Genomic DNA, 27,469 nt, shown 5'->3' with positions numbered 1-27,469 from the left:
CTTTAAAAGATAATAATGATTAAAATTACTCTTTAAATATGTATTAATTGAACAATTTCGTATGGTAAAAGCACTTTTTTCACATTTAAAAGGCACCGAACCAGCGGGGCATCGATCAGTCAGCCCAACAGTAATGTCGAGGGGGGCCGTAAGGAAGTCGCCTTTGAGCGATCACCCGAAGCCTTGGTTTCTCTTGACATCACGGCTACAGTGAGTCTCGCGGGATGAGATCTTAATGAAAATTACGCCTCACGTTTTAACTTCCTTTAACAGAAACTTACAAGTCAATATACACGCTCTTTAAAAGATAATAATGATTGAAATTACTTTTTGAATATGTATTAATTGAACAATTTCGTATGGTGAAAGCACTTTTTTCGCATTTAGCAGGGACCGAACCAGCGGGGCATCGATCAGTCAGCCCAACAGTAATGTCGAGGGGGGCCGTAAGGACGTCGCCTTTGAGCGATCACCCGAAGCCTTGGTTTCTCTTGACATCACGGCAACAGTGAGTCTCGCGGGACGGGATTTTTTACGAAAATTACGCCTCACCTTTAAACACCCTTTAACGGAAACTTACAAGTCAATATACACACTCTTTAAAAGATAATAATGATTGAAATTACTTTTTGAATATGTATTAGGAGGCACCGAACCAGCGGGGCATCGATCAGTCAGCCCAACAGTAATGTCGAGGGGGGCCGTAAGGACTCCTCTCTGAGCTGCTACCTTACCGTGGTAGAGGAGTTTGCGTGTCCCAATGATCCTAGGAGCTATGTTGTCTGGGGGTTTTCATGCCCCCTGGTAGGGTCTCCCAAGACAAACAGGTCCTAGGTGAGTGATCAGACAAAGAGCAGCTCAAAGACTTCTATGGAATTACAACGAAATGAACCCAGATTTCCCTCGCCCGGACGTGGGTCACCGGGGCCCCGCTCTGGAGCCAGGCCCGGAGTTGGGGCACGATGGCGAGCGCCTGGTGGTCGGGCCTGTTCCCATGGGGCCCGGCCGGGCACAGCCCGAAGAGGCAACGTGGGTCATCCCTCCAATGGGCTCACCACTCATAGGAGGGGCCATAGAGGTCGGGTGCATTGTGAGCTGGGCGGCAGCCGAAGGCAGGGCACTTGGCGGTCCGATCCTCGGCTACAGAAGCTAGCTCTTGGGACGTGGAACGTCACCTCACTGGGGGGGAAGGAGCCTGAGCTAGTGCGCGAGGTAGAGAAGTTCCGGCTGGATATAGTCGGACTCACCTCGACGCACAGCAAGGGCTCTGGAACCAGTTCTCTCGAGAGGGACTGGACCCTCTTCCACTCTGGCGTTGCCGGCAGTGAGAGGCGACGGGCTGGGGTGGCAATTCTGGTTGCCCCCCGGCTCAAAGCCTGTACGTTTGAGTTCAACCCAGTGGACGAGAGGGTAGCTTCCCTTCGCCTTCGGGTGGGGGGACGGGTCCTGACTGTTGTTTGTGCTTACGCACCAAACAGCAGTTCAGAGTACCCACCCTTTTTGGGTACACTCGAGGGAGTACTGGAAAGTGCTCCTCCGGGTGATTCCCTTGTCCTACTGGGAGACTTCAACGCTCATGTTGGCAACGACAGTGAAACCTGGAGAGGCGTGATTGGGAAGAATGGTCGCCCGGATCTAAACCCGAGTGGTGTTTTGTTATTGGACTTTTGTGCTCGTCACGGATTGTCCATAACAAACACCATGTTCAAACATAAGGGTGTCCATATGTGCACTTGGCACCAGGACACCCTAGGCCGCAGTTCCATGATCGACTTTGTAGTTGTGTCATCGGATTTGCGGCCTCATGTTTTGGACACTCGGGTGAAGAGAGGGGCGGAGCTTTCTACCGATCACCACCTGGTGGTGAGTTGGCTGCGATGGTGGGGGAGGATGCCGGACAGACCTGGCAGGCCCAAGCGCATTGTGAGGGTCTGCTGGGAACGTCTGGCAGAGTCTCCTGTCAGAGAGAGTTTCAATTCACACCTCCGGGAGAACTTTGAACATGTCACGAGGGAGGTGCGGGACATTGAGTCCGAGTGGACCATGTTCCGAACCTCTATTGTCGAGGCGGCTGATTGGAGCTGTGGCCGCAAGGTTGTTGGTGCCTGTCGTGGCGGTAATCCCAGAACCCGTTGGTGGACACCAGCAGTGAGGGATGCCGTCAAGCTGAAGAAGGAGTCCTATCGGGTTCTTTTGGCTCATAGGACTCCGGAGGCAGTGGACGGGTACCGACGGGCCAAGCGGTGTGCAGCTTTAGCGGTCGCGGAGGCAAAAACTCGGACATGGGAAGAGTTCGGGGAAGCCATGGAAAACGACTTCCGGACGGCTTCGAAGCGATTCTGGACCACCATACGGCGCCTCAGGAAGGGGAAGCAGTGCACTATCAACACCGTGTATGGTGCGGATGGTGTTCTGCTGACTTCGACTGCGGATGTTGTGGATCGGTGGAGGGAATACTTCGAAGACCTCCTCAATCCCACCAACACGTCTTTCTTTGAGGAAGCGGTGCCTGGGGAATCTGTAGTGGACTCTCCTATTTCTGGGGCTGAGGTCGCTGAGGTAGTTAAAAAGCTCCTCGGCGGCAAGGCCCCGGGGGTGGATGAGATCCGCCCGGAGTTCCTTAAGGCTCTGGATGCTGTGGGGCTGTCTTGGTTGACAAGACTCTGCAGCATCGCGTGGACATCGGGGGCGGTACCTCTGGATTGGCAGACCGGGGTGGTGGTCCCTCTCTTTAAGAAGGGGGACCGGAGGGTGTGTTCCAACTATCGTGGGATCACACTCCTCAGCCTTCCCGGTAAGGTTTATTCAGGTGTACTGGAGAGGAGGCTTCGCCGGATAGTCGAACCTCGGATTCAGGAGGAACAGTGTGGTTTTCGTCCTGGTCGTGGAACTGTGGACCAGCTCTATACTCTCGGCAGGGTTCTTGAGGGTGCATGGGAGTTTGCCCAACCAGTCTACATGTGCTTTGTGGACTTGGAGAAGGCATTCGACCGTGTCCCTCGGGAAGTCCTGTGGGGAGTGCTCAGAGAGTATGGGGTATCGGAATGTCTTATTGTGGCAGTCCGCTCCCTGTATGATCAGTGTCAGAGCTTGGTCCGCATTGCTGGCAGTAAGTCGGACACGTTTCCAGTGAAGGTTGGACTCCGCCAAGGCTGTCCTTTGTCACCGATTCTGTTCATAACTTTTATGGACAGAATTTCTAGGCGCAGTCAAGGCGTTGAGGGGTTCCGGTTTGGTGGCCACGGGATTAGGTCTCTGCTTTTTGCAGATGATGTAGTCCTGATGGCTTCATCTGGCCGGGATCTTCAGCTCTCACTGGATCGGTTCGCAGCCGAGTGTGAAGCGACCGGAATGAGAATCAGCACCTCCAAGTCCGAGTCCATGGTTCTCGCCCGGAAAAGGGTGGAGTGCCATCTCCGGGTTGGGGAGGAGACCCTGCCCCAAGTGGAGGAGTTCAAGTACCTAGGAGTCTTGTTCACGAGTGGGGGAAGAGTGGATCGTGAGATCGACAGGCGGATCGGTGCGGCGTCTTCAGTAATGCGGACGTTGTATCGATCCGTTGTGGTGAAGAAGGAGCTGAGCCGGAAGGCAAAGCTCTCAATTTACCGGTCGATCTACGTTCCCATCCTCACCTATGGTCATGAGCTTTGGGTCATGACCGAAAGGATAAGATCACGTGTACAAGCGGCCGAAATGAGTTTCCTCCGCCGGGTGGCGGGGCTCTCCCTTAGAGATAGGGTGAGAAGCTCTGCCATCCGGGAGGAGCTCAACGTAAAGCCGCTGCTCCTCCACATCGAGAGGAGCCAGATGAGGTGGTTCGGGCATCTGGTCAGGATGCCACCCGAACGCCTCCCTAGGGATGTGTTTAGGGCACGTCCAGCTGGTAGGAGGCCACGGGGAAGACCCAGGACACGTTGGAAAGACTATGTCTCCCGGCTGGCCTGGGAACGCCTCGGGATCCCCCGGGAAGAGCTAGACGAAGTGGCTGGAGATAGGGAAGTCTGGGCTTCCCTGCTTAGGCTGCTGCCCCCGCGACCCGACCTCGGATAAGCGGAAGATGATGGATGGATGGATGGATGGGGCCGTAAGGACGTCGCCTTTGAGCGATCACCCGAAGCTTTGGTTTTCTCTTGACATCACGGCAACAGTGAGTCTCGCGGGATGAGATTTTTAACGAAAATTACGCCTCCCCTTGTAACTTCCTTTAACTGAAACTTACAAGTCAATATACACACTCTTTAAAAGATAATAATGATTGAAATTACTTTTTGAATATGTATTAGGAGGCACCGAACCAGCGGGGCATCGATCAGTCAGCCCAACAGTAATGTCGAGGGCGGCCGTAAGGACGTCGCCTTTGAGCGATATCCCGAAGCCTTGGTTTTGTCTTGACATCACGGAAACAGTGAGTCTCGCGGGATGAGATTTTTTACGAAAATTACGCCTCACGTTTTAACTTCCTTTAACGGAAACTTACAATCAATATACACACTCTTTAAAAGATAATAATGATTGAAATTACTTTTTGAATATGTATTAGGAGGCACCGAACCAGCGGGGCATCGATCAGTCAGCCCAACAGTAATGTCGAGGGGGGCTGTAAGGACGTCACCTTTGAGCGATCTCCCGAAGCCTTGGTTTTCTCTTGACATCACGGCAACAGTGAGTCTCGCGGGATGAGATTTTTTACGAAAATTACGCCTCACCTTTTAACATCCTTTAACGGAAACTTACAAGTCAATATACACACTCTTTAAAAGATAATAATGATTGAAATTTATTTTTGAAAATTTAATAATTGAACAATATCGTATGGTGAAAGCACTTTTTTCGCATTTAGGAGGCACCGAACCAGCGGGGCATCGATCAGTCAGCCCAACAGTAATGTCGAGGGCGGCCGTAAGGACGTCGATTTTGAGCGATTACCCGAAGCCTTGGTTTTGTCTTGACATCACGGCAACAGTGAGTCTCGCGGGATCAGAGTTTTTACGAAAATTACGCCTTACCTTTTAACACCCTTGAACGGAAACTTACAAGTCAATATACACACTCTTTAAAAGATAATAATGATTGAAATTACTCTTTAAATATGTATTAATTGAACAATTTCGTATGGTAAAAGCACTTTTTTCACATTTAGAAGGCACCGAACCAGCGGGGCATCGATCAGTCAGCCCAACAGTAATGTCGAGGGGGGCCGTAAAGACGTCGATTTTGAGCGATATCCCGAAGCCTTGGTTTTGTCTTGACATCACGGCAACAGTGAGTCTCGCGGGATGAGATTTTTTACGAAAATTACGCCTCACCCTTTAACGGAAACTTACAAGTCAATATACACACTCTTTAAAAGATAATAATGATTGAAATTACTCTTTAAATATGTATTAATTGAACAATTTCGTATGGTAAAAGCACCTTTTTCACATTTAGAAGGCACCGAACCAGCGGGGCATCGATCAGTCTGCCCAACAGTAATGTCGAGGGGGGCCGTAAGGACGTCGCCTTTGAGCGATATCCCGAAGCTTTGGTTTTGTCTTGACATCACGGCAACAGTGAGTCTCGCGGGATCAGATTTTTACGAAAATTACGCCTCACCTTTTAACACCCTTGAACGGAAACTTACAAGTCAATATACACGCGCTTTAAAAGATAATAATGATAGAAATTACTAGGATATCCCAGCTGGGTATTCCAATCACCTGCCAGCTGTCCTTCGAGGCCGGTCCATACACACCCCGCTCTGCGGCGGGCCCGCGGGCCACGCCCCCCTCCACGGATTCATTTATGATTTGTTTCTAAATGTAAAAGACTTCCTTGTGGTCTACATAACATGTAACGGTGGTTCTTTGCTCAAAATGTTTCATAGATGATCTTCAAGTCGCTTTCTGACAGTCTTTTCTGGGGCGGTTTAGCTCGGTTGGTTGAGGGTTGCAGGTTCGATTCCCGCTTCTGCCAACCTAGTCACTGCCGTTGTGTCCTTGGGCAAGACACTCTACCCACCTGCTCCCAGTGCCACCCACACTGGTTTGAATCCATCCATCCATCCATTTTCTACCGCTTATTCCCTTTTAGGGGTTGCGGGGGGCGCTGGCGCCTATCTCAGCTACAATCGGGCGGAAGGCGGGGTACACCCTGGACAAGTCGCCACCTCATCGCAAGGCCAACACAGATAGACAGACAACATTCACACTCACATTCACACGTAACTTAGATATTGGGTTTCACTATGTAAAGTGCTTTGAGTCACTAGAGAAAAAGCGCTATATAAATATAATTCACCTCACTTCACTACACTTTTCAGGATGCGCCATTTTGTGGGCGGTCTTATTGACATGCCTCCACTTTGACTGTGTCTTCTCCCCGTCATCTTTGTTGTAACGGTGTAGCGTGCAAGGACGAAAGTGGAAGAAGTGTCAAAAGATGGCACTAACTGTTTTAATGACATTCAGACTTGACTTCAACCAATAACGGAGCAGCATCTCCTCATCCGTGGCTCATTAGTGCAACAACAACGCCCGAAAGGTGTCCTGTGAAAACCTGTCCGACTATTAACAAAGTTCCTTGGGTGAATAATATAAACTCACTACACCGGTATGTTTTAGTGCTTTCATGGCTAGTTTACTGTCAAGTTGTTAAACTCGGACTTGCTTCTGTGGTTCAATCAGATCCAATGTTCACGCTGATGATTGATGTTGATATCATAGTCTGTATCGATTGTGTCTGTTTTTGCCCTGCAGCTCACTCAGTCCTGATGCAGACCCGGATGGTTCTTTCCAAAGGGAGGGCTTCGGTCGCCAGAGTATGTCGGAAAAACGCACCAAGCAGTATGACAGCGCCTCTCACCTGGACATCGTCAAGTCACGCAAGTCCAAGAGCATGGATCTAGGTACTCTACAGGTTTTGATACTTTCTTTACAAGGATAGATACCAGATTTGGAACTCTCCGAGTCCCGTTGGTGCCATATCAGTTGGTATCTGTTCACGTAAAACCAAATTTTGATATCTTTGTTACGCATTACATTACGTCCGGTTGCAGATTGTGAGTCCAGTCCGTAGTGGATCCAACATAATAGTGTGAGAGTCCAGTCCATAGTGGATCTAACATAATAGTGAGAGTCCAGTCCATAGTGGATCTAACATAATAGTGTGAGAGTCCAGTACATAGTGGATCTAAAATAATAGTGAGTCCAGTCCATAGTGGATCTAACATAATAGTGTGAGAGTCCAGGCCATAGTGGATCTAACATAATAGTGTGAGAATCCAGTCTATAGTGGATCTAACATAATAGTGTGAGAGTCCAGTCCATAGTGGATCTAACATAATAGTGAGAGTCCAGTCCATAGTGGATCCAACATAATAGTGAGAGTCCAGTCCATAGTGGATCTAACATAATAGTGTGAGAGTCCAGTCCATAGTGGATCTAACATAATATTGTGAGAGTCCAGTCCATAGTGGATCTAACAAAATAGTGAGAGTTCATTCCATAGTGGATCTAACATAATAGTGAGAGTCCGGTCCATTGTGGATTTAACATAATAGTGTGAGAGTCCAGTCGGACCACCCCGGGTTCCGACTCTGGACAGCCAGCACTTCATCTATGGCCACCGGACCTGTGGCCCCCCTTCCACAAGGGAGATGGGGTTAGAGGAGAAAAGAAAAGAAACGGCAGATCAACTGGTCTAAAAAGGGGGTCTATTTAAAGGCTAGAGTATACTAATGAGTTTTAAGATGGGACTTCAATGCTTCTACTGAGGTAGCATCTCTAACTGTTACAGGTAGAACTTTCCAGAGTACTGGAGCCCAAATAGAAAACGCTCTATAGCCCGCAGACTATTTTTGGGCTCTGGGAATCACTAATAAGCTGAAGTTCTTTTAAGGCAGATTTCTTGCCGGGACATAAGGTACAACACAATCAGCAAGATACATTCATGCTAAGACATTCATTGTGTGCAATGTTTGCTGTGGGTGTGTCTGATTCCCAAATGCATAAACAAAGTAAGGTATGTTACTAATTTAAATATTTTGTGTTAGTATCTAACTAATTACTTTTTTTAAGGATTTTCCCCAGCACTGCTCAAAACTATTCAGCAGTATGTTGGTAAACAAAGTAGTTTAATGACGCAAACCTCAACCGAGTTGGTCCACCTTACTCACCCATTAGGATCGGTTTTCCTCGGTCAGAGCAAACGGTTCTGGAGAGAAGTGCTGGGAGGAGGTGAGACTGTAAAAGGATATGTTGCTGTAGTCCCAGGCACAGTTATTAAGATATGATCAGCTGGATTGTGTTTAGTCAAATCTAATCAAGCGTGTCAAAGGGGAGGAAGTTAGCAAAGTGGCCATGGAAACGCTCATCGCTGCAAATGCACATTTTATCTGTGAGCCCCATCAAAAAAGCCTCTTGATTGCTGCAAAGTGTTGTCAGCCAATACTTTTTTTTCTTTTACCGATTTGATTATTTCTGAAAGGAGCTGCATTAATGTGCTCATAAAAAACATCTCACCATCAGCCTTGAAAGGCTTCTACTGTACTTCATGAATAAATAAATGTATGTTCACATCAACCTAATCCTTCCATTTTATGTCACGCAGCAGTCTTGAATGACCAATGTATGATCCTGTAACTACTTGGTATCGCATCGATACCTAAATGTGTGGTATCATCCAAAACTAATGTCAAGTATCAAAGAAGAGACGAATAAGTGATTATTACATTTTAACAGAAGTGTAGATAGAACATGTTAAAACAGAAAACCGTGTGACACCTACCCTTTACATCAGTATTTCTTACAGAATATTATTATTAGTTTACTAGGTATTATATTTTATTGTATGGTCCTGTAATTACGTGGTATCGGATCGATACCTGAATGTGTGGTATCATCCAAAACTAATGTCAAGTATTAAAGAAGAGAAGAATAAGTGATTATTACATTTTAACAGAAGTGTAGATAGAACATGTTAAAACAGGAAAGAGCACGACACCTACCCTTTACATCAGTATTTCTTACACAATATTATTATTAGTTTATTAGGTATTATATTTTATTGTATAGTCCTGTAATTATGTGGTATCGGATCGATACCTGAATGTGTGGTATCATCCAAAACTAAAGTCAAGTATCAAAGAAGAGAAGAATAAGTGATTATTACATTTTAACAGAAGTGTAGATAGAACATGTTAAAACAGGAAACCGTGTGACACCTACCCTTTACATCAGTATTTCTTACAAAATATTATTATTAGTTTATTAGGTATTATATTTTATTGTATGGTCCTGTAATTACGTGGTATCGGATCGATACCTGAATATGTGGCATCATCCAAAACTAATGTCAAGTATCAAAGAAGAGAAGAATAAGTGATTATTACATTTTAACAGAAGTGTAGAGAGAACATGTTAAAACAGAAAACCGTGTGACACCTACCCTTTACATCAGTATTTCTTACAAAATATTATTATTAGTTTATTAGGTATTATATTTTATTGTATGGTCCTGTAATTACGTGGTATCAGATCGATACCTGAATGTGTGGTATCATCCAAAACTAATGTCAAGTATCAGAGAAGAGAAAAATAAGTAATTATTACATTTTAACAGAAGTGTAGATAGAACATGTTAAAACATAAAACCGTGTGACACCTACCCTTTACATCAGTATTTCTTACAAAATATTATTATTAGTTTATTAGGTATCATATTTTATTGTACGGTCCTGTAATTACGTGGTATCGGATCGATACCTGAATATGTGGTATCATCCAAAACTAATGTCAAGTATCAAAGAAGAGAAGAATAAGTTATTATTACATTAGAACAGAAGTGTAGATAGAACATGTTAAAACTGGAAAGAGCGTGACACCTACCCTTTACATCAGTATTTCTTACAGAATATTATTATTAGTTTATTAGGTATTATATTTTATTGTATGGTCCTGTAACTACTTGGTATCGGATCGATACCTGAATGTGTGGTATCATCCAAAACTAATGTCAAGTATCAAAGAAGAGAAGAATAAGTTATTATTACATTAGAACAGAAGTGTAGATAGAACATGTTAAAACAGGAAACCGCATGACACCTACCCTTTACATCAGTATTTCTTACACAATATTATTATTAGTTTATTAGGTATTATATTTTATTGTATAGTCCTGTGATTACGTGGTATCGGATCGATACCTGAATGTGTGGTATCATCCAAAACTAATGTCAAATATCAAAGAAGAGAAGAATAAGTGATTATTACATTTTAACAGAAGTGTAGATAGAACATGTTAAAACAGAAAATAAGCAGGTATTAACAGTAAATGAACAAGTAATCAATAATATATTTTTTACAGTTTGTCCCTCATAGTGTGTACAAAATAATAGGTGTATAAATGACACAATATGTTACTGCAGACTAATTAGGAGTCTTTGTTTGTTTACTTACTACTAAAAGACAAGTTGTCTAGTATGTTCAACATTTTATTCCAATTAGCCCACGTACAGTACGCAGAGAGCTTCATGGAATGGGTTTCCATGGCCGGGCAGCTGAATCCAAGCCATACATCACCAAGTCCAGTGCAAAGTGTGGGATGCGGTGGTGTAAAGCACATCGCTACTGGACTCTTGAGCAGTGGAATTGCCTTCTCTGGACTGGATCATCTGGCAACCTGATGGACAAGTCTGGGTTTGGAGGTTGCCAGGAGAACCCTACATTTCAGACTGCCTTGAAATTTGGTGGAGGAATTATGGTGTGGGGTTGTTTTTCAGGAGTTGGGCTTAGCCTCTTAGTTTCAGTGAAATTAACCAAGAATGCTCTAGGATAACAAAACATGTTGGACAATTCCATGCCTTGTGGGAACAGTTTGGAGTGGGGCCCCCATCCTTTTCCAACATGACTGTGCACAAAGTAAGGTCCACAGAGACATAGATGACAGAGTCTGGTGTGGTTGAACTTGACTGGCTTGCACAGAGTCCTGACCTGAACACCTTTGGGATGAATTGGAACGGAGAGTGAGAGCCAGGCCTTCTCCACCAACATCAGTGTGGGACCTCACCAATGCGCTTTTGGAAGAATGGTTGGAAAATTCCTATAAACACACTCTGCAACCTTGTGGACAGCCTTCCCAGAAAAGTTGAAGCTGTATTAGCTGCAAATATCATCATATTGAACCCTATGGGTTAGGAATGGGATGGCACTTCAAGTTCATACTTGTCAAGGCAGGTGGCCAAATACTTTTTTGGCAGTATAGTGTAGTACATCATCAGTTTTGTCTTGTGAAGTGAAGTAAATCAGGAAGTAAAAAGTTCATTTAGCCGTTAACGAGGCGTCTCTGCTTCACGCTACCTTGACTAAACGCTTAACTTGCTTTCACTTCCCTGGCCGGAGGGATTCCTGTTTCTCTGTTCATTCTTCTTCCGAGTGTTCAGAAGAAGATGGATTTCTTGTCTTTGAAGACGACCGGAGTGAAATTATGCTAGAGTCAACCTGACACCTCGTGTATTTGATCACGTTCACACCTTTTCCTTCCTTCCTTGTTCATTCTCTTGCTGCTCTGCGAGAGAATGGACAACCGCACAAGACCCAATGGAGTCAAGTGTAAGCTTCAAACACTGATGACATCTATCACACAGACAAGAAGCAAGGAATTAAACAGAGACAGAATTACATTTGGCTCAATGAGGAGAAACGCGTAGACCTGTACCATTGTACAGTCTCTCACCACGCTCTGACGAAAGATTGTACGCCTCCTCTTTTTTTTGGACGTTCCCCGATTACATCCGATTACCATGAAGTGATGAACAAGGACCCCGACTTAAACAAGTTACCAGTTAGTGGTCAGTTGTACGGAACATGTACTGTACTGTGCAATCTACTTCTAAATGTTTCAATCAATCAATCAATCAATGGCAACAGCTGTTTCTAAGGGAAGGGGGTCGTAAATAGCCGCTGCCTGTGGTTGCAAAATAGTTCAAAGAAAAGGTGCCTGGAGGGGGGTCAAGCTCTGCTTCCTCTCCGCTTTGTAGATCCCGGGTCAAGACAAAATCTTCCTGTGGATTACAATGCATCAAAGAAACAGACGCCTGCATGTCGCTTCCCATCCTACACAGTGGCGTTTTACATGCATTTTCCTTGGTAGAAACAAAGACAGCTTTTGTTATCTCGCCGGGAACTCACGGCAACACAGAGTTTTGTGATAACTCAGATAGAATTATTCTGACAGAAACCCAAAGAAAAACCTGAAATAAAGAACAGAGGTCATAACCTTAGCATACATTAGGGGTATGACTGAACCAATACAGCAGGTCATGTACAAACACAAAATAAAGACAACATAACAACACAAGACAGTTACTTGTACATCCAAAAGACAAAATAGAAGAAGACAAAAAATTCAATGTCATTTACGAAATCCCGTGCAAAAAAATCATACCTGGGAGCAACAGGGAGGACATTCAACACAAGGAAGAAAACATCAGAAAGAATGTGGAAAAAGAGACAACTGGAAGGTTTACAAGAAGCCTAAAACAAAAATCCGAACAGGAAATCGTCAAATCCGCCATATCAGATCATTGCACAATAGAAAACCACAACATGGACCGGGACAACGGCAAAATCATCGGCACATAAGGTAACACATTCAAACCATGGATTAGAGAAGCGATCAAACTAAGGAAGCTGTCCATAGAAACCATAAATTGCATACCTGGGACTCCTTTCTCCATTAACCAACAAGTGAGGAGGGGGAGCCAACCAGGTAGACTTGAAAGGTCTACCTGGTTGTCCACACCTATAAGAACAGCTGATAGGAAGCCACTTCACTCAAAACTAACAATACGAGGGCGTTTTTTTGCACGGCTACTACGGCTTAAAAAAACTGGGGCATCCAATCGATGGCAACTGGACTGTTTGGACATCCGTAGAATCGGGACCGGCGTTATTAGAAGTGGGCCCTTGGGCTCGGGGAGGCTGCCCGTGTCCCGGCGGTCACCGAGTGGTATGTTCAAGGGAGGCCTTATTGTGATCCATCCATCATCGGCCTCGTCTGCGTGTCCGCAAAGTGAGTTTACTCATGCAAGTTAATAAAGTCGAGGCGGGTTACCAATGCTTTAGGGGGAACTTTTGGGTTATCCGTGTGAGCTCTGGGGGCTTGGATTTATTCTACTATTAAGAATAAGTTGTTTTAAAACAATACTTTGCAAAATAAGAGTGATCCTGTTTGACATGGGTGTCCATTAGGGTGGTACCGGTACCAATATTTTGGTACCGGTACCAACATGTATTGTCATACTTTTCTAAATAAAAGGGACCACAAAAAATATTATTATTGTCTTTATTTGAACAAAAAAACCTAGTGTACATGAAACATATGTTTATTATTGTCATTTAGTCCTTCAATAAAATGTTGAACATACTAGACAACTTGTCTTTTAGTAGTAAGTAAACAAACAAATACTCCTAATTAGTCTGCATTTATACACCTATTATTTTGTACATATTATGAGGGACAAACTGTAAAAAATGTATTATAATCTACTTGTTCATTCACTGTTTATTTTCTGTTTTAACATGTTCTATCTACACTTTTGTTAAAATGTAATAATCACTTATTCTTCTCTTCTTTAATACTTGACATTAGTTTTGGATGATACCACACATTTAGGTATCGATCCGATACCAAGTAGTTACAGGACCATAGTATAAAATATAATACCAAATAAACTAATAATAATATTTTGTAAGAAATACTGATGTAAAGGGTAGGTGTCACACTGTTTTCTGTTTTAACATGTTCTATCTACACTTCTGTTAAAATGTAATAATCACTTATTCTTCTCTTTTTTGATACTTGACATTAGTTTTGGATGATACCACACATTTAGGCATCGATCCGATACCAAGTAGTTACAGGATCATACATTGGTCATATTCAAAGTCCTCATGTGTCCAGGGACATATTTACTCAGTTTGATTTTGTGACGATAAAAAATATTGACTTGGTATCATTACAGTGGATGTAAGGTGTAGATCCACCTATGGTGTTTGTTTACATTGTGAAGTGAAGCATGTTTAGCTATTCCTCGCCATCCAGTGATAATGTTACATGTAAGAGCTTACTTTATGTGTCTTTTGCATGGTGTTCCTGGGATTAAAGACCTCACCTTTTCTCCTCCAAACATATTTCTGGGTATTGTGGCCAAACAGCTCCATTTTTGTTTCATCTGACATCACATGGACAAAGATAAGACCTTCTGGGTCAAACTTTAATTTCTAGCCATTCCTTTACCACTTTTGAGGTGTGTTTGGGGTCATTGTCCTGTTGGAACACCCAACTGCGCCCAAGACCCAATGATTTTAGATTGTCCTGGAGAATTTGGAGGTTGTTCATTGTCCAATTTACTCTCTGTAAAGCAGCAGTACCATTGGCAGTAAAACAGGCCCAGAGCATAATACTACCACCACCATGCTTGACGGTATGGATGGTGTTCCTGGGATGAAAGACCTCACATTTTCTCCTCCAAACATATTGCTGGGTATTGTGGCCAAACAGCTCCATTTTTGTTTCATCTGACATCACATGGACAAAGATAAGACCTTCTGGGTCAAATCTTAATTCTAGCCATTCTTTTACCACTTTTGAGGTGTGTTTGGGGTCATTGTCCTGTTGGAACACCCAACTGCACCCAAGACCCAACCTCTGGACTGATGATTTTAGCTTGTCCTGAATAATTTTTCATTGTCCCATTTACTATTTCTAAAGCAGCAGTTCCATTGGCCACAAAACAGGCCCGGTGCATAATACTACCACCACCATGCTTTACGGTAGGTTTGGTGTTCCTGGGATTAAAGACCTCACATTTTCTCCTCCAAACATATTGCTGGGTATTGTGGCCAAACAGTTCCATTTTGGTTTCATCTGACATCACTTGGACAAAGATAAGACCTTATGGGTCAAACCTTAATTCTAGCCATTCCTTTACCACTTTTGAGGTGTGTTTGGGGTCATTGTCCCGTTGGAACACCAAACTGCGCCCAAGACCCAACCTCTGGACTGATGATTTTAGCTTGTCCTAGAAAATTTTGGGTTTTTTACTGTCAAATTTACTATTTCTAAAGCACCAGTTTTGTTGGCAGCAAAACAGGCCCCGAGCATAACATTACCACCACCATGCTTTACAGTAGGCATATTGTTCCCGGGATTAAAGACCTCACTTTTTCTCCTCCAAACATATTGCTGGGTATTGTGGCCAAACAGATCCATTTTGGTTTCATCTGACAGCACATGGACAATGATTAGACCTTCTGGGTCAAACCTTAATTCTAGCCATTATTTTACCACTTTTGAGGTGTGTTTGGGGTCATTGTCCTGTTGGAACACCCAACTGCGCCCAAGACCCAACCTCTGTGCTGATGATTATAGCTTGTCCTGAAGAATTTTTTCATTGTCCCATTTACTCTCTGTAAAGCAGCAGTACCATTGGCAGCAAAACAGGCCCAGAGCATAATACTACCACCACCATGCTTGACAGTAGGGATGGTGTTCCTGGGATGAAAGACCTCACCTTTTTTCCTCCAAACATATTTCTGGGTATTGTGGCCAAACAGCTCCATTTTTGTTGCATCTGACATCACATGGACAAAGATAAAACCTTCTGGGTCAAACCTTAATTCTAGCCATTCCTTTACCACTTTTGAGGTGTGTTTGGGGTCATTGTCCTGTTGGAACACCCAACTGTGCCCAAGACCCAAACCCCTGGACTGATGATTTTAGCTTGTCCTGATGAATTTTGGGTTTTTTATTGTCCAATTTACTATTTCTAAAGCACCAGTTCTCTTGGCAGAAAAACAGGCCCAGAGCATAATACTACAACCACCATGCTTGACGGTAGGCATGTTGTTCCTGGGATTAAAGACCTCACCTTTTCTCCTCCAAACATATTTCTGGGTATTGTGGCCAAACAGATCCATTTTTGTTTCATCTGACATCACTTGGACAAAGCTAAGACCTTATGGGTCGAACCTTAATTCTAGCCATTCCTTTACCACTTTTGAGGTGTGTTTGGGGTCATTGTCCTGTTGGAACACCCAACTGCACCCAAGACCCAACCTCTGTGCTGATGATTATAGCTTGTCCTGAAGAATTTTTTCATTGTCCCATTTACTTTCTGTAAAGCAGCAGTACCATTGGCAGTAAAACAGGCCCAGAGCATAATACTACCACCACCATGCTTTACGGTATGGATGGTGTCCCTGGGATTAAAGACCTCACCTTTTCTCCTCCTCCAAACATATTTCTGGGTATTGTGGCCAAACAGCTCCATTTTTGTTTTATCTGACATCACATGGACAAAGATAAGACCTTTTGGGTCAAACCTTAATTCTAGCCATTCCTTTACCACTTTTGAGGTGTGTTTGGGGTCATTGTCCTGTTGGAACACCCAACTGTGCCCAAGACCCAAACCCCTGGACTGATGATTTTAGCTTGTCCTGATGAATTTTGGGTTTTTTATTGTCCAATTTACTATTTCTAAAGCACCAGTTCTCTTGGCAGAAAAACAGGCCCAGAGCATAATACTACCACCACCATGCTTTACGGTAGGCATAGTGTTCCTGGGATTAAAGGCCTCACCTTTTCTCCTCCAAACATATTTCTGGGTATTGTGGCCAAACAGCTCCATTTTTGTTTCATCTGACATCACATGGACAATGATTAGACGTTCTGGGTCAAATCTTAATCCTAGCCATTCTTTTACCACTTTTGAGGTGTGTTTGGGGTCATTGTCCTATTGGAACACCCAACTGTGCCCAAGACCCAACCTCTGGACTGATGATTTTAGCTTGTCCTGGAGAATTCTTTCATTGTCCCATTTACTCTCTGTAAAGCAGCAGTTCCATTGGCAGGAAAACAGGCCCAGAGCATAAAACTACCACCACCATGCTTTACGGTAGGCATGGTGTTCCTGGGATTAAAGACCTCACCTATCCTCCTCCAAACATATTTCTGGGTATTGTGGCCAAACAGATCCATTTTGGTTTCATCTGACATCACTTGGACAAAGATAAGACCTTCTGGGTTGAACCTTAATTCTAGCCATTCCTTTACCACTTTTGAAGTGTGTTTGGGGTCATTGTCCTGTTGGAACACCCAACTGTGCCCAAGACCCAACCTCTGGACTGATGATTTTAGCTTGTCCTAGAAAATTTTGGGTTTTTTACTGTCAAATTTACTATTTCTAAAGCACCAGTTCTGTTGGCAGCAAAACAGGCCCAGAGCATAATACTACCACCACCATGCTTGACGGTAGGCATGTTGTTCCTGGGATTAAAGACCTCACCTTTTCTCCTCCAAACATATTTCTGGGTATTGTGGCCAAACAGATCCATTTTTGTTTCATCTGACATCACTTGGACAAAGATAAGACCTTATGGGTCAAACCTTAATTCTAGCCATTCCTTTACCACTTTTGAGGTGTGTTTGGGGTCATTGTCCTGTTGGAACACCCAACTGCACCCAAGACCCAATCTCCGGGCTGATGGTTTTAGCTGGTCCTGAACAATTTGGAGGTCATTGTCCCATTTACTCTCTGTAAAGCAGCAGTTCCATTGGCAGCAAAGCAGGCACAGAGCATAATACTACCACCACCATGCTTGACGGTAGGGATGGTGTTCCTGGGATTAAAGACCTCACATTTTCTCCTCCAAACATATTGCTGCGTATTGTGGCCAAAAAAACTCAATTTTAGTTACATCTGACATCACATGGACAAAGATAAGTTCTGTGGTCAGATGTCCTTCACAAATGTGTGTAAACTTTTGACCACTTTGGGTTGAGCCAAACAACAACAACAGCTGGATTGAGCCGTACCCATAAGTCCCGTTAATGATGATCACCTTGTGACGCGAGTCGAGGTGCGGCGGACGTCCTCCGCCATGCTAATGATCCACATCTGGCACCCGGCTGACCCCGGGACACCTTGCCTCCTCTGGGCTACCTGGACGCGGCCTTCCCCTGACCACCTTGGAGGCTATTTTTTACCATAATTACCCTTTTACCGCCCTGGCTCTTTGAATAAATTAGGTGTAATGGAGCCCCTGTCTGTACACAGATCTTTACGTGGCCGGCCCTACGGTGAATAATGGCCGTGGCCGCCTGGTTTTAGCTGCTCTAATTATACTATGAGCTCCTGTTCCTGGAATAACTGCCGCTGATTTATTCATGGAGTTTGCCATACCTCGCATTTAACACTTAATGGCAATGGATCTTCTCCAATTAGCCGTCCTTGCCCTTAATTGCCCAGAGGAACAACGCCCAGTGACCGTATTTTGCTTTCCACTCCGTTTATCTCAGTGGTTTCCGGCGTGGAACTGTCCTAGGATGCCACCTGTGCAACAAATCCAGTCCTGAAATTCCCTCGCTCAAAAATATTCCATAATCAATTGTCGACTTTATTATGAGAAAATGGAAGAATTTTGGGAACAACAGCAACTCAGCCACCAAGTGGTAGGCCAGGTAAACTGACAGAGAGGTCAGCATAGTGCAAAGACTTTCTGCACGGTCAGTTGCTACAGACTTTCCAATTAGCCCACGTGCAGTACGCAGAGAGCTTCATTGAATGGGTTTCCATGGCCGAGCAGCTGCATCTGAGCCATACATCAAGTCCGATGCAGTGGTGTAAAGGACATCGCCACTGGACTCTAGAGCAGTGGAAACGTGTTTTCTGGAGTGATTAATCACACTTTTCCATCTGGCAATCTGATGGACCAGTCTGGGTTTGGAGGTTGCCTTGACAACGCTACATTTCGGACTGCATTGTGCCGAGTGTGAAATTTGGTGGAGGAGGAATGATGGTGTGGGGTTGTTATTCAGGAGTTGGGCTTGGCCCCTTAGTTCATGACCATGCACAAAGCAAAGCCCATAAAGACACGGATGACAGAGTCTGGTGTGGATGAACTTGACTGGCCTGCACAGAGTCTTGACCTGAACCCTTTTGGATGAATTAGAACGGAGGAGGAGGGATTATGGTGTGGGGTTGTTTTTTAGGAGTTGGGTTTGGCCCCTTAGTTCCACTGAAATGAACTTTGAATGCTCCAGGATACCAAAGCATCTTTGGACAATTCCATGCTCCCGACCTTGTGAGAACAGTTTGGAGCCGGCCCCTTCTTTTTCCATAAAGACTGTGCACCAGTGCACAAAGCAATGTCCAATAAAGACATGGATGACAAAGTCTAGTGTGGATGAACTTGACTGGCCTGCACAGAGTCCTGACCTGAACCCGATGGAACACTTTTGGGATGAATTACAACAGAGTAGGCTGGATTATGGTGTGGGGTTGTTTTTTAAGAGCTGGGCCTGGTCCCTTGGTTCCAGTGAAAGGAACTTTGAATGCTCCAGTTTACCGAAACGTCTTTGGACAATTCCATGCTCCCAACCTTGTGAGAACCGTTAGGAGCGGGCCCCTTCTTTTTCCGAAATAACCGTGCACCAGTGCACAAAGCAAATCCCATAAAGACATGGATGGCCGAGTCTGGTGTGGATGAATTTGACTGGCCTGCACAGAGTCCTGACCTGAACCCGATGGAACACCTTTGGGATGAATTACAACAGAGCAGGCGGGATTATGGTGTGGGGTTGTTTTTTAAGAGTTGGGCCTGGTCCCTTGGTTCCAGTGAAAGGAACTTTGAATGCTCCAGGATACCAAAACATTTTTGGACAATTCCATGCTCCCGACCTTGTGAGAACAGTTTGGAGCGGGCCCCTTCTTTTTCCAACATGAATGTGCACCAGTGAACAAAGCAAGGTCCAATAAAGACATGGATGACAGAGTCTAGTGTGGATGAACTTGACTGGCCTGCACAGAGTCCTGACCTGAACCCAATAGAACACCTTTGGGATGAATTAGAACGGAGGAGGAGGGATTATGGTGTGGGGTTGTTTTTTAAGAGTTGGGCTTGGCCCCTTAGTTCCAGTGAAAGGAACTTTGAATGCTCCAGGACACCAAAACATTTTGGACAATTCCATGCTCCCAATCTTGTGAGAACAGTTTGGAGCGGGCCCCTTCTTTTTCCAACATGACTGTGCACTAAGCAAGGGCAATAAAGACATGGACTGCTGAGTCTGGTGTGGATGAACTTGACTGGCCTGCACAGAGTCCTGACCTGAACCCGATGGAACACCTTTGGGATGAATTACAACCGAGCAGGTGGGATTATGGTGTGGGGTTGTTTTTTAAGAGTTGGGCTTGGCCCCTTAGTTCCAGTGAAAGGAACTTTGAATGTTCCAGGATACTAAAACATTTTGGACAATTCCATGCTCCCGACCTTGTGAGAAAAGTTTGGAGCAGGCCCCTTCTTTTTCCAACATGAATGTGCACCAGTGCACAAAGCAAAGCCCATAAAGACATGGATGGCCGAGTCTGGAGTGGATGAACTTGACTGGCCTGCACAGAGTCCTGACCTGAACCCGATGGAACACCTTTGGGATGAATTACAACAGAGCAGGCGGGATTATGGTGTGGGGTTGTTTTTTAAGAGTTGGGCTTGGTCCCTTGGTTCCAGTGAAAGGAACTTTGAATGCTCCAGGATACCAAAACATTTTTGGACAATTCCATGCTCCCGACCTTGTGAGAACAGTTTGGAGCGGGCCCCTTCTTTTTCCAACATGAATGTCCACCAGTGAACAAAGCAAAGCCCATAAAGACATGGATGACACAGTATGGTGTGGATGAACTTGACTGGCCTGCACAGAGTCCTGACCTGAACACCTTTGGAATGAATTGGAACGGCGAGTGAGAGTGAAAGGAACTTTGAATGCTTGACTTTTGGAAGAATGGTCGGGAACACACTCAGCAACCTTTTGGACAGCCTTCCCAGAAGAGTAGAAGGTGTAATAACTGCAAAAAGTGGACGCACATCATATTGAGCCTTATGGTGTCAGTCAAGGCAGTATAGTGTATTTTGCTTTCGACACCGTGTATTTCAGCACGGCGATTTTAATTTCTCCTCCAGGCCTGTTGGGAGTGGCCAAGTCGTGTCGGTGGTCTGCAATATGGGAATCTATATTTTCATAGCCGTGAATAAGAGAGCATCAAGGATTCAGCGGGGAGATAGGAATCACATAATAGGCTGCAATACAGAGAGCTGTCCGTCAAACTCTCCCAGGAGAGTCGGGGTTTCTTCTGATGGAAACAAAGGCGGGTTCCAGCCTGCGATTGGACTTCGGGCAAACCGTCTCTCTCTCTCTCTCTCTCTCTCTCTCTCTCTTTCGCTTGTCCGTCTTTGTCTCCGGACTCCTCTCTTGCGCTCAGCAGACTCGGCACAAAACAATGGCGGGAGTCGCTCGTGGCGGCGAATACCGAGTGGGAAGATAATTCCCAGTTTCCAAGTGCAGCAGATGTCGTTTTGGTTCCCTTGAAACCGTGGCGTTCTGTAAGGGCTCACGCTCGCCACCCCGGCGTGTGGAAAACACTCTCGGGCTTTCATGGCTGCGCTCCCAAAGTGTTGGAAAAGCTCTGAAAATGGGGCATTTATTTGAAGTAATTACAACATTCTTATGCCACTGGGTTTTGTGGCGTTGCATTAGCGCCCTTCGCCCGATTAGATGACTTCTTCTCACCAAATTGCAGGTTTTTGTTGCCCTGGTATATGATTACTTCAAAAGTGATCCGGTTAAAGGGAACCTGCACTTTTTAGGGGGAATTTTGCCGATTGTTCACAATCATTATGCTTCAAGGTATTTGACGATTTTAAAGATAATTAAAGCTGCAAGCAGCGATGGACGGGACCGACTTTTGCTGGTGTTTCCTGCCACCACCCATTCTACATATCTTTGCCTGCACATTACCTACCTTCCCTGCATCCTGGGGTCACACTGGTGCTTCTTTCTGTCAACAATACACGCTGGTGTTTCCTGCCATCACCCAGACAACATCTTTACCTGCACATTACCTACCTTTTCTGTATCCTGGAGTCAAACTGGTGCATCCTTCTTTCACCCATTCAACATATCTTTACCTGCACATTACCTACCTTCTCTGTATCCAGGTGTCAAACTGGTGCATCCTTCTTTCACCCATTCAATATATCTTTACCTGCACATTACCTACCTTCTCTGTATCCTGGAGTCAAACTGGTGCATCCTTCTTTCACCCATTCAACATATCTTTACCTTCACATTACCTACCTTCTCTGTATCCAGGTGTCAAACTGGTGCATCCTTCTTTCACCCAGTCAACATATCTTTACCTGCACATTACCTACCTTCTCTGTATCCTGGTGTCAAACTAGTGCCTCTTTCTTTCACCCATTCAACATATCTTTACCTGCACTTTACCTACCTTCTCTGTATCCTGGAGTCAAACTGGTGCCTCCTTCTTTCACCCAGTCAACATATCTTTACCCGCACATTACCTACCTTCTCTGCATTGTGTGGTCACGCCGGTGCTTCCTGCTTTTAAGCGGCCATCTTGAGACGGCAGCAGCATCATTTTAGCAGTTATTAGAATGCTTGTAAAATCAAAACCGGAGCAGTTAGAAAAACTCTTTGCGCGACTTTTAATCAGAAGGGTTCATTCTCTCTCCTGTGCGAGTTTGAAGCCGACACAACAAATGCGCTCAGAGGAGATAATGTTTGAAAAAAGGGGACGGGTTTTTACAAAACTTTTGTTTTAAAGGGTTAATTGCCAACTTCCTGTTGATTTTTGCTGAAGGATGTCAATGAATGAAATGTAGGTCTAAGTGAGACCTACATAGAAGTTTTTGTTTTATGTCTCTATGACATTACTACCGGAAGTTACAAGCAGTTATGTCTGTGTTTTCTTCCTTGGAGCAGTTTTGTCTGTGTTTTATTCCTAGGGGCTGCTACAGCGCAATTTTGAGTTTTGGGGTTTGGTTTTTTTATTAGATGGCAATTTTCACCAGTCCTGATGTGTGTGTCCAGTTTGGTGAGTTTTAAAGCATTTTAAGGGGGTCAAATTACAGCTCGAAGAGGCAAAAATTAATTTTTTTTTTAGGAAACTTTTGTTTTGAAGGGGTTTTTGCCAACCTGTTGATTTTTGCTGAAAGATGTCAGTTTATGAAATCTAGGTCTAAGTGAGACCTACATAGAAGTTTTTGTTTCATGTTTCTACGACATTCTTAATGGAAGTTATAAGCAGTTTTGTCTGTGTTTTTTCCTAGGGGGCGGTAGAGCGCAATTTTGAGTTTTGGGTTTTGGTTTTTTGATTAGATTGCAATTTTCGCCAGTCCTGATGTGTGTGTCACATTTGGTGAGTTTTGAAACATGTTAAGGGGGTCAAATTACAGCTCAAAGAGGCGGCGGAATAATAAAGAACAATACATCCTTAGAAATACAATAGGGTCCTCTGTCCCAAAGAGACATCGGTCCATTATAAAAAAAAAGTAATAGGAGTCATTGTTGTTCTCTTCGCTCCCTAGCCGGCTGCTGCTGATGAGGGCGACAGGTGATTAGATAACTAATCCCAGCTGGACAATATACTCACCTGCCGCTGACTTCGAGGCCGGTCCTTACTCACCCCGCTCCGTGGAAGGCCCGCAGACCACGCCCCCTCCACTATAGTCTTCTTGTTTGGTCCGTCCGGGTCAGTTTGAGTGGAGCGGTCCACACTATAAGTTAAAAAAAAGTTAAAGCACCAATGATTGTCACACACACACACTAGGTGTGGCGAAATTAATATTGTCTTTATTTGTAAAAAGCACTTTACATGGAGCAAACATCCTCAAAGTGCTACAGTGTATTAAAACAAATTGAAACAAATGCAATTAAAATAAAAAGTTAATAAAAATCAATAAAATATATAAATAAATTATGCATTTATCTTAAAAAAGGGGCTTTTTCAAAAGGATAGGTTTTTAAGCCTTTTTTAAAAGCATCCACAGTCTGTGGTGTCCTCAGGTGGTCAGGGAGAGCGATGAATAGAATCCAAAGAAATTATTTTCTGCATTTTACCCATCACCATTGATCACCCCCCTGGGAGGTGAGGGGAGCAGTGAGCAGCAGCGGTGTCCGCGCCTGGGTATCATTTTTTGGTGATTTAACCCCCCAATTCCAACGCTTGATGCTGAGTGCCAAGCAAGGAGGTAATAGCTCCCATTTGTATCGTCTCTGGTTTGACTCGGCCGGGGTTTGAACTCACAACCTACCCATCTCAGGGCGAACACTGAGTACCGTATTTCCTTGAATTGCCGCCGGGTATATAGCATGCGCCTGCCTAGAATTACTGCCAGGTCAAACTTGTTTTGCAAAATAATTAGCGCATGCTTAGAATTACTGCCGGATCAGGATTAACGTCGGGTCAAACTCGTTTCGCAAAATATTATTTTTATTAGCGCATGTCTAGAATTTCCACCGGGTCAAATTCGTTTCGCCAAATAATTAGCATATACTTATAATTTCCGCCGGGTCAAACTCGTCACGTCACGAGTGACACTTCACCTGTCATCATTTTCAAAATGGAGGAGGCTGATTTTCAATAATTTGAAATCGCATAAAGGGAAGAAGATTAAGAGCTATTCAGTAGGATTTAAGGTCCAAGCTATTGAATATGCTAAAAAGAACAGTAAGCAGCTATGTTTTATTAACATACCGTAGCTGCGTGTGTCAAATATGAGTCATTAAGTGACTCCCGCCTCCTGGTGGTAGAGGGCGCTAGTGATCCTTCTTGCGACTACTCGGCTGCAGAAGAAGTGACAACAAGCAGCAAGAGTTTATTTTTTCCTCTCGCTTGCACTTTTAACATGGAGGATTACATATCTAAAATAAAACAGTTTTCTAAACTGGACTTTCAATGGAAGCAGGAGGTAATAAAGGAAGATCTCCATCGAGACAGAGAGACTTAAAAATGAAGAAAGATAAGGAAGACTTCTATAAACAAGTTATCGATCCTTTTAACATGGAGGATTACATGTCTAAAATAAAACACTTTTCTAAACTGGACTTTCAATGGAAGCAGGAGGTAATAAAGGAAGATCTCCATCGAGACAGAGAGACTTTTAAAACTGAAGAAAGGTAAGGAAGACTTTTATAAATAAGTTATCGATCCTTTTAACATGGAGGATTACATGTCTAAAATAAAACAGTTTTCTAAACTGGACTTTCAATGGAAGCAGGAGGTATAAAGGAAGATCTCCATCGAGACAGAGAGATTTTAAAAACTGAAAAAAGATAAGGAAGACTTTTATAAACAAGTTATCGATCCTTTTAACATGGAGGATTATATATCTAAAATAAAGCAGTTTTCTAAACTGGACTTTCAATCGAAGCAGGAGGTAATAAAGGAAGATCTCCATCGAGACAGAGAGACTTTTAAAACTGAAGAAAGGTAAGGAAGACTTTTATAAACAAGTTATCGATGCTTTTAACATGGAGGATAACATATCTAAAATAAAACAGTTTTCTAAACTGGACTTTCAATCGAAGCAGGAGGTAATAAAGGAAGATCTCCATCGAGTGAGAGAGACTTAAAACTGAAGAAAGATAAGGAAGACTTCTATAAACAAGTTATCGATCCTTTTAACATGGAGGATTACATATCTAAAATAAACCAGTTTTCTAAACTGGACTTTCAATCGAAGCAGGAGGTAATAAAGGAAGATCTCCATCGAGACAGAGAGATTTTAAAAACTGAAAAAAGATAAGGAAGACTTTTATAAACAAGTTATCGATCCTTTTAACATGGAGGATTATATATCTAAAATAAAGCAGTTTTCTAAACTGGACTTTCAATCGAAGCAGGAGGTAATAAAGGAAGAGTTCCATCGAGTAAGAGAGACTTAAAAATGAAGAAAAATAAGGACGACTTGGGGATATGTTGATTGGCAACACTAAATTGGCCCTAGAGTGTGAATGATGTCTGTCTATCTGTGTTGGCCCTGCGATGAGGTAGGGACTTGTCCAGGGTGTACCCCGCCTTCCGCCCGATTGTAGCTGAGATAGGCGCCAGCGCCCCCCGCCACCCCAAAAGGGAATAAGCGGTAGGAAATGGATGGATGGACTTCTATAAACAAGTTATCGATGCTTTTGATCAGAAGGAGCTGGCATGGACTTCATTTATAAGTAAAGGTAAGACAATAATAACGTTTTTTTAAATTAAATGTGCTTTTCATGATGGTATCCTTACATCACACTCAAATTTATAAGCGCAGGCCTAAATTTACCGCATGCCTTTGGTAAACGCCGGAGCGAGAAGAGGTTTTAAATTAATTAGCGCCCCGGCGGCAATTCAAGGAAATACGATAAGTCTTATAAAACCTTCCCAACCGCCAACAACAACCTAACCACTCCTCGATATATTCAGGACTGGTTTATCTGTAAACTTTACCGATGCAGCATTATTGGATTGCTCATTTATTTTGGAATCTCGTTCTCTCGTAATTGGACGTGTTTACTAGCATTGATGGCTAAAAATCATGACAGTGCATTCAGCAGCCTGGTAACCAGAATGCAAAGGATAGCAGCTGACCTTTTTAGCACATTTGACTTCTCTGGCTGCGGATTTATAGATCCTGGGGATGGGAGAAAAGAACTCAGGCTACGTAGCAAACTTCTAGGATTCCCACCTGACCCCAAAGACCTCTTGACTTGGAAGAGTGTCTCGGTCGTGTGTTGGCGTACGCATCAAGAATTTGTGCATTTTTCAATGTGCAGAACTACAAAACCCCCCAAAGCAGTGAAGTTGTCACGTTGTGAAAATGGTAAATAAAAAGAGAATACGAGGATTTGCAAATCTTTGTCAACTTATATTCGAATGAATAGACTGCAAAGACAAGATAGTTAACGTTGGAACTGGAAAAGTTGTCATTTTTTTGCAAATATTAGCTCATTTGGAATTTGATGTGCTATATAGGGTATACTTGCACAGCGCTTTTCTACCTTCAAGGTACTCTAAGTCAGTGGTCCCCAACCACCGGGCCCGATTGGTACCGGGCCGCAGAAAAGTTTTTTTTTCTTTTTATTAAATCAACATAAAAAACACAATTTACACTTACAAATAGTGCACCAACCACAAAAAACAAAACTTTTCATGACAAAAACGTCCCTTTTTCATGACAAAGAAGAAGAAAAATAAAAATAAAGGACCCGCCCCCCCGGGCCGCGGGACAAATTTTTAATCGTTGACCGGTCCGCGGATACAAAAAGGTTGGGGAGCACTGCTCTAAGTGCTTTGACACTATTTCCACATTCACCCATTCACACACAGCATTTTTTTTAAATATTCCGTTCCGAATACTTTTGGCTATTTACGGAGACTGATATCACACTGGGAACACTTCTGCACTCTGACCATATTATTAGGTAAGTCATACTGGAAAAACGCAAACAATTGAGTTGTGCTGTCTGTTGTTCACAATCACAATGTAGGACATCTACACACATGTTTTTGTATTTTTATGCATTCTAAGTCCTAAATAAATAAATACATTTCTTTGTGGTGTTTTTGAAAGTGCACCATTTTTCCCTTCAG

General features: G+C 43.8%; 1 protein-coding gene across 1 annotated transcript in view; it reads left to right on the top strand.

Moving 5' to 3' along the window:
• The window catches only part of LOC133569800 (partitioning defective 3 homolog), a 529,671-nt gene that overhangs the window by 205,315 nt on the left and 296,887 nt on the right, over positions 1-27,469 (top strand). Inside the window, exon 16 of the mRNA XM_061922423.1 lies at positions 6,738-6,886. Coding sequence (XP_061778407.1) covers positions 6,738-6,886 — 149 coding nt within the window. The remainder of the gene's footprint in view (positions 1-6,737; positions 6,887-27,469) is intronic.

The sequence above is a fragment of the Nerophis ophidion genome, linkage group LG15 (assembly GCF_033978795.1).
Source record: "Nerophis ophidion isolate RoL-2023_Sa linkage group LG15, RoL_Noph_v1.0, whole genome shotgun sequence".
Lineage (NCBI taxonomy): Eukaryota > Metazoa > Chordata > Actinopteri > Syngnathiformes > Syngnathidae > Nerophis > Nerophis ophidion.
Note: the sequence above shows the minus strand (reverse complement) of the source record. Positions and strands in the feature narration are given on the sequence as shown.